This window comes from Aythya fuligula, chromosome 21, assembly GCF_009819795.1.
Source record: "Aythya fuligula isolate bAytFul2 chromosome 21, bAytFul2.pri, whole genome shotgun sequence".
NCBI lineage: Eukaryota > Metazoa > Chordata > Aves > Anseriformes > Anatidae > Aythya > Aythya fuligula.
The window spans coordinates 348,304-362,890 of NC_045579.1; the positions used below are offsets into that span (position 1 = coordinate 348,304).

At 43.6% G+C, this 14,587-nt stretch overlaps 1 protein-coding gene across 1 annotated transcript in view; it reads right to left on the minus strand.

Annotated features, from left to right (window-relative positions):
* CCDC30 (coiled-coil domain containing 30) overlaps positions 1-14,587 on the minus strand; it is a 40,037-nt gene that overhangs the window by 15,295 nt on the left and 10,155 nt on the right. Inside the window, exons 3-9 of the mRNA XM_032201395.1 lie at positions 10,959-11,030; positions 8,584-8,699; positions 7,093-7,200; positions 6,575-6,675; positions 5,516-5,708; positions 1,601-1,702; positions 760-885 (exon numbers count right to left, since the gene is read on the minus strand). Coding sequence (XP_032057286.1) covers positions 760-885; positions 1,601-1,702; positions 5,516-5,708; positions 6,575-6,675; positions 7,093-7,200; positions 8,584-8,699; positions 10,959-11,030 — 818 coding nt within the window. The remainder of the gene's footprint in view (positions 1-759; positions 886-1,600; positions 1,703-5,515; positions 5,709-6,574; positions 6,676-7,092; positions 7,201-8,583; positions 8,700-10,958; positions 11,031-14,587) is intronic.

The following is a 14,587-nucleotide window of genomic DNA, read 5'->3' on the forward strand; positions in this document are numbered from 1 at the left end:
AAAGGTCCCTGGACTATGAGTAGATTAAACTACTGGGATGCAGAGGTTAGAGTGACCTCTCCTGTTCTTCCCATCATCTCCAAATCAGACGATTCCTTTTTTTATATCTTATTTATAGACTGACCTAGCCACTTCCTAACCTGCTTTTCCACAAAGCCTGGTCTGCAACATGAGCTTTCCAATGTGAATTTGTTGCCTAAGTTCTACAAAAGACCTGCCCTCTAGATGACACCATTCCTCCAGCAAGACTTTGGCATGCATGCAATTACACCAACAGTTCAGACCCTCCCTGTTTTTTACTTATGTTTAAGGAACCAATATGACTTACAGCTTTTAATTAAAATACTCAATCTGAAAACTCTTTCTCTGTCCTCTACCGAAGATGGCTTTGGCTATAGACTTTGAATTACTGTTTTGTTATTAGATTCACTGAAAGAAAAAATATATTATGGAGTTAGAGACAGTTCCATTAAAACAGTTAGATTTAAAACCATCTGCCAAATAAGCTTTGAAACTGGCTGGACTAGAGAAATGAGTCAACAGAATTCCACGCAACACCCTTGGAGGGCAACTGTTATGTTTTATGGAGTCACAAAGGCAACTGTCTCCTGCAGGCAGTCACACTGTAGGAACTATGTGCAGATTCTCCTGAAAGAGCAGAGCCTTTAGAAAAATTTTCCACTTCTCAAACTACAAAATACACAGTTCCTGGGAGAACAGCACAATCTTGTAGTTGATGCACATCTGACTGCCCAGTACCTTCTTCTCAGCCTTCAGATCTTCCCGCAACAGTTCAAGTTCAGATGCAAGTTGTTTTCTCCATTCTCTCCGCTCTCCCAGCTGACTTCCCAACTTTTCTATTGTTTCCTGACAGCTTTCCAGCATCTGGAACAAGCAAGATTAAGAATGACTTCCACAGCATCCTTTATTCTAGAAAAAAAAGAGAAATAAATTGCAGAAAATAAGTCTTCTAGAAAGATGAGACTGGGAAAAATAGTCCTGCTGGCAACATTCGAGAGCTCCTACACCTTTTATCTAGAGTTGGCTAGACACCTCTGGAGCATTCACCTGACCCAAGGTACCTGAGCAAGCTGATCTCCCCCACGCTATAAGCTCTGTCTTCTCCCACAAAAGAAACCTGACTAACAAGTAACAAACTCCAGCTGTCTGACTAGCATCATCTGACCAGAAAGTAACAAACAGACAGCAAAGCCAGCCCAAAACTAGCTGCGAATCAGCCTCATGGCAAGCATACCTATATGCTACGCTGGTTTCACTAATCTCTAAATAATGGTCAAGCAGAACTTCAGGTCTTGATGTTCCTCTACATGTGTAAACCTTTCACCCTCACAGGGAAGTCAACATTCTCCTCAGCTTGCAGTGCTGATAGCAAGACAATCTCTTAAGAGAGCATTCAAAGAAATGAGCTATCACAGAGATAATGTGGGCATGCTGGATATCTTTGGAGGAAAACAGCTATCTGCCTCGCATGAGCTGATGGAATACAAATTCTCAGAAGATGACAAAGAGCATTCACATTAGATGCTCATTGAATACATTTCTAAACAAATGAATGTATTTCCCAAGGAAAACCTCTTACCTCTTGCATCTCCTGTGCTCCATCAGACAACGCCAGCTCTTCCCCACTCATCTCAGCTTTGTTCTTCTGCACTTCAAGTAACTCTGTCTCTAAACTCATGATCTTAACATACACAAACCATAAGTTAAAACCAAACCAGTACCCGCAACTAGCAGTGAATTTGCTCCTTGTGCAGCAGTTACAGAATAAACCCTGTGCTTGAAAGTGAGGACTGGGGGGGGATGTGGGTAGCTGCCAACACAGGCTAGCTGCAGCTCACGTCTTTCATCCTGCTGCTTCAAAGGCTGAACAGGTCATCCAGGGCCAAGTAGGCAAATGAAAGAACCCTGCTTCACAAAAGGAGAGAAACAACCCAGATATGTGGTTAAAATTCAAGGCCTCTACAGCTTGTGGGCCTTCTACATGTTGCTCTCTCAGCACACAGGATGCCACGAGACCCTATACAAAGGCACCCTTGACTAACACCATGGACCATCCTCCTTTCCCACAGTCTCATGATGCTCAGGTAGAAGTGCCCAACCCCCACAGCTGATCTCATCCAAGCAGACCTTGGACCCAGTCCCTGGACCTGTCCTAGTCCCTCCACCACCCAGAGGAGGTTGTAACTCCCTCCTGCAAGGTTCCAAGGGCTCTGGACGCTGACGTGTACTCTTCTCCTGGCAGACGAGAGGCGTCTGGACAAAGATGCCCTCCGAGTTTGCCCCTCCACCAGAGGAGTCTTCCAGTGCAGGGGCCCTGGTGGCAATTATTATCAGTCCTGCTGTTTTAAAGGGTTTATCTGAGCTAGATAGTCCAATTTCCACAGTCCAATTTCCCCTCCTGATATGGTTCTTGCAGATCCTTTTGAAAAATGGGAGTCTTGGCACTAACAGCCCAGGCCTGCCTCACTGCTAGCCAGCACAGCAATCAGCAGCCTTTCCTTGCAGCTTCTTACACTTGGGGGGGGGGGGGGGGGGGGGAGGAAATTGTGCTGATTTTCCTGTTTCTAAACCACCAAGCTGGCCTCCCCATTGAACAGGCTGGACTTTCATGAGGCTGCAGAGCAAGTGGAAGTGGATGAAGTCCAGCTACAGTGGATGAAGTCCGGCCTCAGTGTTCATCTGTCCACCACATACACCATAACATACAAAGAACATGCACCTGTTCCACAGCACGTTCACAGGCTTTATGTCTCTCTCTTTCTCCTTTCTCTGCATATATTCAGATCCCATTTTTCATTCCTTTTCAACAGGAAGCCAAAAGGAAGTGCCAAGTCTCTGCAAAACTCGGTTCTTTTTCAGTGATTACAAAGCAGCATGTCAAAGCTCAAGAGAGCTTTGCTTCCACTGACAGGCTTCAGGCACAAGATGGCTCTGTTGAAGCTCCCAGCAAGGAACAATCTCTAACAGAGGGCAGCTGATGTATTGTTTTCTAAGATAGATGATGTTACCAAACCAGGTGTTAAACGCACATTCATAGAGTGAAACACCCAGGCCTCTGACAGAAACCTGCTTTCTCTTCCGTGACCAGATGACAGTTTGTGGTTCAACAAGACTTTGGAGCTGTGGAAGGAATCTCAGGAACAAAACAAACTTCCCCTCCCTAGCTACCAATCAACCTTTGCTTAGGAAGCTGATACCCAGCTATGCATTTCAATTATTTTGCTTATTTTTCCCCAAGCCATTAAGTTTTAAGCATTTAAGCTGGGCAGGTAAGTCCCATGCAAGTGGCAGAACAATACCACATTGTATCCTGGTGTCCTCGTTCTGTGTCAGTGGCCTAACCAGCCAGGACTTTTGTAGGCTTGCCAAAACAGAAAAGACTCCCAGGTCCTTTTCACACAGTGCAGCCTGGCAAACACCCAGGGGCACTGCTTTCTCCAGGCTCCAGCACACATGCCTCTGTGCAGTTCTTCCCTCATTACAGCCAAGGTATCCAAAAGCCACTCAGAGCTGAAGGATGCAGCTTTGCATCCTCCATCTGAGCAGAGGCTGGATCTAGCCAAGGTTTAACCCCCTCCTCTTCCATCCCACAGTCTGTCTCACCTGTCTCTCCGCTGCCCTTTTCAGCTCTTTTTTGTACCCAGCATAACGCAGCTCCAAGCTAACACCAGCCAAAATGCTTTGCATCTCCTTGACTACTTGGTGCCCCCCACTGCGCTCGCTCTGCATTCCCAAGAATTCTTTTAACAACAGACTGAGGGAAGAAGGGATTTCCCCAAACTGCAAATGCATTTTGTTTGATTTGTGGAGAGTTGATTTATTCTACTTCAGTGAGAAAAGTGAGAAACATTTGAATGTGTGCTGAACAAATGCTCCATTCAATTTACATAAAAGCCTTGTCATGGTGGACAGACCTGCTGCCATTCCCATCACGGTCAGTGTCTTCCCTCGGCTCCTCAGCTATACCTTTCTAAACATGACATCTGCTGGGGTCTTTCAGGAGATATTTGAACACACCTTCAGTCTGTTTTACTGTCATTACACAATTTTCCCTTACAGCTAGAGGTTACTTCAAAGGAAGACAAGATAAATTACTTGTAATGATTCATCTTGGAGATGTGTGGCTGCTTGCCCATTCACATGGGAAATACCTTCACACTTGTACCACCTCCTACATTGCAGTGTAACACAACAGAAAGTGTGTGGATATGTCAAAGCACCACTCCTGACTCAAAAACCTGTGTCCTTCCTTCTCACCTCAGAAATCCAAGGTTCTCTTGGGACACCATGGACTGGTCCTGCTGCCTGGCAGCTTCAGAACATCTCTTACCCACAGACAGATGGGAGAGGGCTACGCAGCCCAAGGAAGAACCCTTGGCCAAGTAGCAAGGCCTTGAGCTTGCCAGTGGAAAAGATCTCCTCCACCAGCCTCTTTGGAGGAAAAGCTGCCAACCCACCTAGAAGCAAAAACAGGTCCTGGCTCACTCTGTTCTTTTTGCCTAGAAATTAGCAGAGAGGACCTGTCCTAAGACCTGTTTGACTGCCCTGTCTGTAGCAGACCACGTGTCCTGGCAGCAACATTGCACAAATGCTGCAGACAGCATCTCCTTTGGGGCAAGCAGTTACTAAGCGGTCAGAAAGCACAGGTGTTCCTCGCAAAGCTACCTCCAGGAGGATGGAAAGTCCCTAATCAAATCAGAGCTAAAGAGCACCCTGACAAAGGTGGCATCAGAAGTCAAAAAGTGCAGTGTTTCATCACCAGCATGCTTAACCAGTGACCTTTCCTGGGTTCAGGTGGCACCAATGCCCCACAGGGACCACATTCTCTGTTGGACAAGTCTGGAGAAGAGAGAGGGACTGAAGTTAAAGTGAACTTGCTCTTCAGCAGGAACTGCAGAAGCAGAAACAACCATCCGAGGTGGAAAAGCAATTCCTAAAGGAGACCGATGCAAAAGTCTGGCAGGAGCACTGATGCTACCTAGGACAGCTTCTCAGGGGAAATAAATGCTTCCAAACTACAAGAGGCTCAAAAGAAATAGCTCCAGAGAAAAATGAGGCAATTCAAACTTGAACTACAAAGGCTTTGCTTCAGCTCAGAGAAGAAACCAATGCTAGTACAGTCCACATGTACAGAAAAGGCGGTTTGTGAAGGGAGCATTGACTGGTCTTGTGGATCCAGGATGTAAGTTGGCTACTTAACAGTTCTTGTGCAAGCATGAAAAAGGGGAATAGAAGCTGGAAAAGACAATGTTGCTGTACCTCCACAGGGGGAATCTGTACCTCCAAGCCAGAGTCATTTACTCACTGCTATAATTATTTTTTCTCCCACTTTTCTGAAACTGGCAGATTTTGCTAGTTGTATTTCTTGTCAAACTAAACAAAGGAGCATGCAGCTTTAGGTCAAGCAACATTTTATTTTACCAATGAATATGCAGAGAGAAAAGCAGCTAGAATTAAACAAAACCAAACAGCATTTCTTCCATTTCTTACTTACTTTCCAGTGAAGTCCCTCCACTTCACTCTCAAACTGTTCCTTTTCCTGCTTTGTTTGGATCTGTGTCTCTCCCAGAATTGATTCCAGCTCTTCGTTGTGCTCAACCAAATCCTCATGCTCCTGCTCAAGATTTTGCAGCTTGTGAAGGAGCTGTGAATTCCTGCCCTCAATGTTTTCAATCACCTCCCGGCACCTGCACACCAAAGACCAGTATCACTGAGGCTGAAACTGCTATGTGAACACATCAGCACACAGACAGATCACTTACCTCTTGACAAACCACCAAGCAAGGAAGACCCAATGTGTTTTCCACTGTGTGATATCTATCCTGCTAATTCTGAGTCTCAGACCCAGCATGACCTGTCCCTGTTCTCATTTAGGTGGTGATGTGTGGAATTATTGGCGATGCGTTCTGCATGAGTAACGATGAGGGTCTGTGGAGAGAACTGGTCGGGCAGGAGGATGCTAACAGCAGAAAGCCAATGACAAAGTCAGCCTCATGAAGTGGGGGAACAAGCTTGGGCATTTGAAAGGGAAAAGAGACAGAGGGATTGGATCAGACAGCCCTTTCCTCCTTGAACATGCTAGAAGAGATTTAGCAGCAGCAATTTCCTAAGCAGGCCACAGGAGAACAAAAATTTGATTTCCCTCAAAAATCCCAGTTTACACATGGAAGTCTGAAAGCCAAGTGTCTTGGTACACCCCTGGACAGCAACCAAATCCAGAGGAAATCCTCCCAGCAGCAAAACAGCTTCAAAAACAACGCTTTTGTCTGCAGGGATCCACAAAAGACCAACACCTATTCTTTTAGGAAAACAAAAAACTGGAGAATGTGCCAGAAAACAGCCTGTATTCTTAATAGCAAGGACTACACACCCACTCACAACTGCATTACCTCCAAACGTTCAAATCTGGGAGCAAAGGAACAAAACTGGTACCAAAGAATATTCTAAAGAACCCAATACTTAAACGCACCCTGCAAGACAGAATACCAGCAACCAGAGTGCCAGACAAGCCACTAGAAAAAGACAATATACAAAGTACTTATATATTGCAAACCTTTTATGAAGTGTTTCACTACTCTGATATCTGTCTTCTTGATCTGAACCAGCTTTGCCTGAAGTGTGGTCCCCTTCAACCCTCCCTTCATCCTTTGTGCCCTGTGCATAAAGAGAAAATGAAGTTACTACACAATTAAGACTCAAATCTTAGCATGACATGATTCTAAAGCTACTTAAGTCCCTCATAAATGAATGGGACAAGAAAACATGAGCTGCATCAGCTGCAACTACTCATATTAGATAATCCACTGGCTATAATAGCAAAACCTTCCAAGGCCTGTAACAGCTATGAAGGCACTAGTGGGTACAAGCTTACACCTACAGATGTGCTCTACACATAAGATTTATGTTGGGCATACCAAATAAACTGATGTCCCATACACAGAAAGGAAAACACAAGCATTTCTGCACAACAAGCTATGCTTCTTCATTTATGACAGGGGATTAAAATGCAGAGTGGGGCCTGTTTGCTCTATTTGCTTTTTACAGTAGTGAACAAAAGGCCCTTTAAAGTACCTGTAGTTGCAACATGCTCAATTCTTCAGTCTCAACTGGTGTAGACAATGGAAATCCTTGCTTCTCACCCTTTTGATACTCACAGATCTCCTCTTTGAGCTGGTCAACCTTCAAAATAAAAACACTTGCTCGTATTTTTGATTGATTTTCATCTTGCTGTCTTAGAAAACTAAGATCCTCCTCAAACTTGACACAGATAATTGTTGATTTATTAATATTAACCACTCAGCTTGAGGGATTGGCTGAGGAGCTCACATGGCTGCTATAGCCAAGTGGCCTCAGACTATTTGAGAGGTAAAGAGAAGTAAAATGGGTAATACCACACTGCATTAAAAAGCAAGCATTTTTTCTTCATTTAAGTTGTTGATTGTGCATGTATTGTGCATCCCCTCTTACCAAACAGGACTGAATGCCAAGGGGAAGACTGATCACAACCACTATTTCTAAGACTGTCTTTGCTGTTATTGATAGGATCAATATAACATTCCTAATAGCAGGTAAGCATTCACACCACACAGCCACCAATCATTCACACGCTTACTCTCAGTTACTGAGATTAGCTCAGTTAGTTACTGAACAGCAAGACATGGGATGGCAAAAGTAATTACATACTACTGAGAATCAATTATAGGCTGCTGAAGGACTAATACAAAGAATTTGAGAATTAAGAACAGAAGCAAAATTTGTGCCAAATTACATGTTTTAATATTCATTTAATATTTATTTCCTATTGCCAATCTCATTAAGGAACTACTCTATTGATAAAGATTACAACATTTAGAGAAACCAATGCTTAATATATCAGCCACCTAAGTAATAGCAATGACATTCCACACAAAATGAAAAGTAACAAGTTTATCTTCTACTGAGCCAACCCGCAAAACTACATTAAAAAGCCAAAGAGGCTGAGAGGTATCAACACACGAGCAAAAAATAAAAATAATTTGAAAAATAGGGTTTTAAACTAAACTTACTTCTTTTCTTTATTAACAATCCCCAAGAAGATGTAGAACTGTTGCTGCCTCTGTTTATCCACCTAATTTTGTGCAAACAACAGCTAGTACCAGAAAGCATCCATCTGATCCTGAATGCTGTGCACAAGAAACCAAGCATCTCAGGAGCCCTAAAGCACATACTCAGTTTGAGCATAAACAGACCCCTCCATGATCAAAGTACCACTGATCTCATCCTGCACTGAAAGATACTATGATAGCTGATTTTTTTATTATTATTATTACTTTTAGGGCTGCAGTAACAGCGGCTGCCTTAAAACATGCTTTGAATATTTATTCTGCCAGTTTCCTGGTGTTTGTTACTACATGAGCCACAAAACATCAGAGCTGCAGTTCTGGAAATACTCATTAAAGAAAAAAGAGAGGAAATAAAAAGGCAGGGCAGGATAAGGAGCACATCTAAGCCTCAGGAGCCAACCCAGGAATAGTGGCTCCACAGCAGGCCTGGAGAAGGAGCCAGGACAAGATGGGTACTCACCAAATCAAGGAATGCTTTTCTTTCCAAGTCAAGCATTTGGACCCGTGTTCGCAGTGCCAGAATTTCCTTGTCCAGCCTGCTGTTGTGCTCCATGGCCTTCTGTAGCGCAGTCCTGTCTGGACAGAGCACACACAGGCTGCTCACCAACACTTCCTTGGCCCTTGACCATCATCAAGCTCAGAGCAGAGCTATTGCATGAATACTGTTTCTGAAATTACATTGCCCTTACGTACAGGTATTTGGGAGCACAGCACAGAGAGCAGTTCCCGATACATGCGGGAACACCATTCTCTTACTCATACCGTAGAGGTTTATGTTTCTGGAGATCCAGGTTCGCCATCAGTGCTACTAAGCCATGCTGTTTACTGCAGGATCACAGCAGTCTCTCCATAGTTATTCCAAGGAATAACTTTACTTCTAGATCAGGGAAAACACCTTGCCTCAGACATGTAGGTATGGGTTTCAAGAAGAGCAACAGTAAGTTTTGGAAAACTCCAAACAGGTTTTGTTTAATTTTATTTTAAAACTTCTTCTAGAAATTTCTGGCAAGTATCATCCCACAAAATCACAGCAAAGCATGCAACATGAAAGGGGGTGAGCACTGGGAACAGTTCATGCAGGGGGATGTTTGCTCTGAAAGGGACAGCACAGCACCTGTGATATGCTGCACAAGCCCTGCAGAGGGTGGGGGATAGTCCAGCCAGACTCAAAACTCTTTTTATTTTTTAAACCAAGGTAAAGATAAGCACCCTGGGGGGTCCATGCCACAAATGTCTGAAAAAGTAAGAGTATACACAAGTGTGGCAGGGACGCTCTACTCCTGCACTTGGCACAGGACTTGCTCAGGCTTCTGAGCCACAGGAGGCCTCGAGGTGATTGTCCCTTGAACCGGGCAGCTCGCCACCAACAGTGCCAGGTGGATGCCCACGGCCATGACCACGAACAAAGGGAGGTACTGCCTGAAAGCAGGTACCCATTGAAATCCCTCATGGGGAAATGACGGATCACATTGGAGCTCGAGAACAACATGATAAGGAATCTGAGTATGACTAGGAGCCAGTCACTTTATCTTATAAATAGAGTGGCCAGAGAAAGCTTATTTGAGCTCTCTGGGGATCACACTGGGCTGTGACCCTCGATCTCCTGCTGAGCTGGGGCACCTCTCAGGACCTCCTCGAGGACCACAGCTCCTCCACAAACACTGACAAAGGAGAAGGGTGAGACATTCACTGAAAAGGGGGAAAAAACCTGAAAGCGCATGACTCTGTAAAGAACACTTCCCCCCCATATCCCGCTGTAAGTCTCACATGAACATTTCCATTATCAAATTTTTAACTAAATCTGTTTGTATTGCAGCAAATACTGTTGAATCCTTGTGTTGAATTGGCTGACGATTAAGTGCTGTTAAGACTCATACAATTCAATCTTGTGATTTACCATTAAAGTATTAATAAATCTTAAATTGCTGCTAAATCAAAGTTGTGCAAAAATCTATTTGCAACAATAAGCCTTAGTCCCGTATGTATTAGATTATGTATAAGGGAGGAGTCTAAGCTCTGCTGTAACACAGCGGTCCTTGGGCATTTGTCACTTTAGCTCAGGGCTCAAGCTCACCTTCAAGTTCAAATTCCACGACCAGCCACCATGCACACGCGAGCTATGCTCTAGTTCAAACTCCAGCCAGAATCAGCAGCATGGGCAGACCTGATGCCTGTCCACAAAATATACTTCAAACGGTTTGGAAAAGTTACCTTATCAGTGAGAAACTTCCAACTTCAGCTTAAAATTCATGACTTGCTATGAGCAGGAACTACAATGTGAATATACCAGTGTTGTGCTAACATTAGTATTTATGGCATGACCAGAGAGTAAAAATCATTGTATACCAACCCATCAAGTCTGAATCAATATGCATATGCAACCATCACACCAATTGACACAGACCATCTAGTATTTCAAATGGCAGAATCAGGAAAAAGATGTTTGTATTAGAAACATTGACAGAAACATGCCTGACTGACTGCATGTACACTGGTATTCTGCTCCTAAAAGTAGAACTATAGAGAAGTAGAGAAGCCAGTTTTCCTTACAGAAATGATGAACGCGATTTTTCCCTTTTCAACTTAAACTTGACTTTTTGTCAGGCAAAAATAAAAATATACCTATTTTCTTGGTTCTAAACTAGAGGGAAAAAAATAAAACAACAACAACACACCCCACTTTCAAACAGGGATTTTGCTATTGGATTTTCAGTTTTGTAATTTAAAATAAAAGTGAAGAAACACTTCCTACCAAAGCATTCATTTTGCTTAAAAGTTGTCTACCGTTACAGATAAAATGTTGGATCTTCTCCACTTATAAATTGGTCGACTTACCACTCTTTCTCCATTCACGCACCCCTTCTTCCCAGCTCTCAGGCACTTGCAGGGCTGACCACAAGGCAGTTTCTGCAAGGTCAACAAAGAGACAGTTTTGCTGTGGCAATTCATTTGCATGTTTTTGAACAACAGCAAAAAAAAAAAAAAAAAAAAAAAAAAAAAAAAAAAGCAACATTTTTGATGCACTTCTTTGTTAAATATAGAGTTGTAAGAAAATTTAAAAAATGAAAAATAAGAAGCAGACATCTAGACCACTGCACACGACTTAAAATCTCCAATCACCATCACCAACACCCAATAACTGAGCTACAAACTGCCCAGGAGCAATCTTGTATTTTCTCATCAATGCAAGCAAGCAGCTGCAAGTAATCACTGAACCAAAATACACTGCTTAAGTGGAATCTTATTGAAGATCAGAGATTTCATTTAGTTTTCTATTTAAAAATCAGTTTATTTACAAAGCATTTGGTTCTGTAGCGCATGGGGAAGAGAAGGCATGCAGATATACATCATCGGGGAAGTCACTGAGATGTTATAGCACTAATCTTGCACACTAATACAGCATAATAAACCACACAGACATAGCAAGCATGAAACCCTTACTCACAGTTTGGAAAGTCTTACATTCATTTGATACTTAGGAATTTTATAGAACACAGATTCCCCACTCAGGCTAAGATCCAGGGAGAGGAGTCATGCTGCAGCCTGTCCGAAATCTGGAGAAGCAGTATGGTTTGGAGGCTGCAACACAACATTCACTCTGTGCCCACGAATGCATGCGTACCAATCAATAGGCAAAGCAGATAACTGCAGGGTGCTTTGATTAAAAAGCTGCCAACGATGGGTTTGGAGGCTGGCTAGAAGGTTTAGTGACTACACCTGAGTGTGATGCACAAGCTGCGAGGTCAGCATCGTGATCTGCCATCACCCTGCCCACGTTGGTACCAGTCTCCTTAAGAGAGCAGCTGCTGCAAAGGTGATGGGGCAGTATCACACCTTGCTGCTCTCAGCTGAAATTCTGTATCACAGATTTTGGGACAATTTGAGTAACAAAAAGAGCATCTAGAAACCAGTGTTTTGCTGGGCGAGCCTCCTGTTGGAGGCAACAGTGAAGGACCTGGCTTTAGGGATCATTCCACTGGGACCTTTACCAAACAGTTTCACTTCTTTCCAAAAAACAGTTATTATTATTTATTTTTTTTTGTCAGTATTTAAATGTAATTTAAAAAAAATGGAATACTGCAGGGCTGGACAATAACAGATGTTTCAATATGGAGGTTAAACACTTTCAAGGAGGTTAAATGAGTATTAGCAGTTGTAAGAATCCAACCAGTCACTTCAAGACCATTGACAAGCCTTGGTTATGAGCTCTTGCTAATGACCCCTAAAGGAGGTAGCATTCCAAAAATAGCACCTGGAGAACCTGGAGATGGGTGGTTCAGACATGCTGACACTGTGTATGAGTTATTTTAGCTGTTTTGTTTCTGGAGCAAGTTACCATTTCTTCTCAATCCCCTTCTGTGTTGTGTATTTCTCCCTTTGTACAAGCCAGGGAGAGGAATTAAGTCAAGATGCTGCTGCTACTCCTATCAAGGATCAGATTGCCCCATGTTCTGGCTTTCCACACTCCAGATTCATCCTGACTGTGTTTCTGCATTCAGGTCTCCTAGGTACTGAAGCAACCCTTGAAGCAGATTTCTCCTCATTACAAGGACATGGGACGGCCTTTCTCCAGTTCCCCTGGGTGAGAAGTGCAAGGCTCACACTGAACAGGGGTGGGTTAAATGCAGGCCAGTAATTAGGAGTGGCACACAGCCACACAAGAAGCACTGACGTATTTTGCTCTGCTCCTTTCTTTGTGTATCCAGCTCATCTGTCAGCCTCCAGATCCCTTTGTGGACCACCAGCAGCTTCTGCATGGCCTCAGCCAGCTCTCATTCAACTCTTACATGTGATGCCTGTTCCCTCTCCAGCTCCTCTCTGTAGGACTGGAGCACACAATCTAATGCTCCAGTGGAAATGAGATAACCCTCCTGGTGACAGGAGATCCCCCCTCCACGCTCCTCTGGGCCCACCAGAACAGGGGTGGTGACACAAACAGAAATCAGGTGATCTTGCAGAGGCAAGAGACACACATGTAGAGGGTGACACCTTGCCACGGACAGGTGTCAAAGAGCAGACATTGAACAGCATGCCATGGCTGCTTCCTACAAAGCTCTGTTTTTCTTTCCTTGAGACAATGCTGTTAATTAAGGTGCACTTTCAAGCACATTTGAAGACAAGGACGAATGATTACAGACAGCACATAGAAAAATCTATATATGGGGGGTTTCCAAGCTGAGGGTTCCATCACACCCTGTGAGTATCTGCTCCAAGAACAAGTCAGTTCTGCATGTTTGTTGTCCCATGGCTGTTGTGAGAGCTGGTCCCAACCAAGCCCAGCAATGGAAACCTTCTCTTCCAGCCTACAAAATGTTCCTAGTCTGTGAGCCAGACACTTCACCCACTGACCTGGTGTTTGTGCCGAGAAGTAATTTCAGCTGATATAAAAAGGGCTGTTCCTCACAGCCATGACTTTGGTCTGCTCTGTCTCCAGTATGTTTTATGTGTGGCTAGAATGAAAGGCACATGAATACTTACAGCACTTACAGCCCCAACCCAGACATCTCACCCTGGTGAGATGTTAGCCCTGGCTCTCAGCAGAAGTTAGTAACTCATGTGTAGCACCAGGCTCATAAGATTGCACAGCCTGCAGTTCAAAGCACGCTCCCAATCTGTCAGCAAAAAACACTAAGTAACCTCACAGTGTGCTCAAGAACAGACCCACTGCTTGAAATCTCAGCTACATGTCACGTCATCAGCAAGCAACGTGCAGATGTACTACCTCATTTATCATCTCTTCTGCATGCTGCATGGATTTGTACTGTTGTTGGAGTTCATCTTCCAATGTCTGATGAATGTGATCAAACTCACCCTTGCATAGAAAGAGATTTTAATAGATCAATACCACAAGAAAGCATGCTGCCACGGACACCAGGGTGTAGTATTCTCAGTTTTAACGTACCTTCATTAACAAGGGGTTGTAATCATACCTTAAAGGACAAGTTTCAACCTGAGATATACCACATCCCTGGGAAAATCCTCAGTTGTCTATTATACTTTGCTAGTACTCTACAGGCCCACTACATATTTTTTTTTAAAGTCAGGATCTCCTTGGCAACTTCCTTTTTGAGCATAGTGGCCCAGCTTTGCTCCCAGAAATCTATGGTAGATTTACTCGATCAGTGTAACGGTGGGTTACTTCCTCATGCCCTTCTCTTTTGAATTGCTTACCAAGTTTACAGATTCCTCCTGCTCCTGTGGTCTGTGCACATGAATCAGCATCAAGGATTTGCTTCTACTCAGGTTAGTTGTCATTAACATTTTTGCAGCTTGATGCTAGAGAGGTGTGTGCTTGTACATGCCAGGTTTCTCTGGCACTACTCAAAGTGTTTTCCCACCTATGTATCAGGATGACTACACAAAAATGCATGTTTGTACCCAGGGTTTCGACATTACTGAGGATGCATTAAAAAAAAATCAGCTATGCTTAAGCAGTCTAGCAAAAAAAAAAAAAAAAAACATAT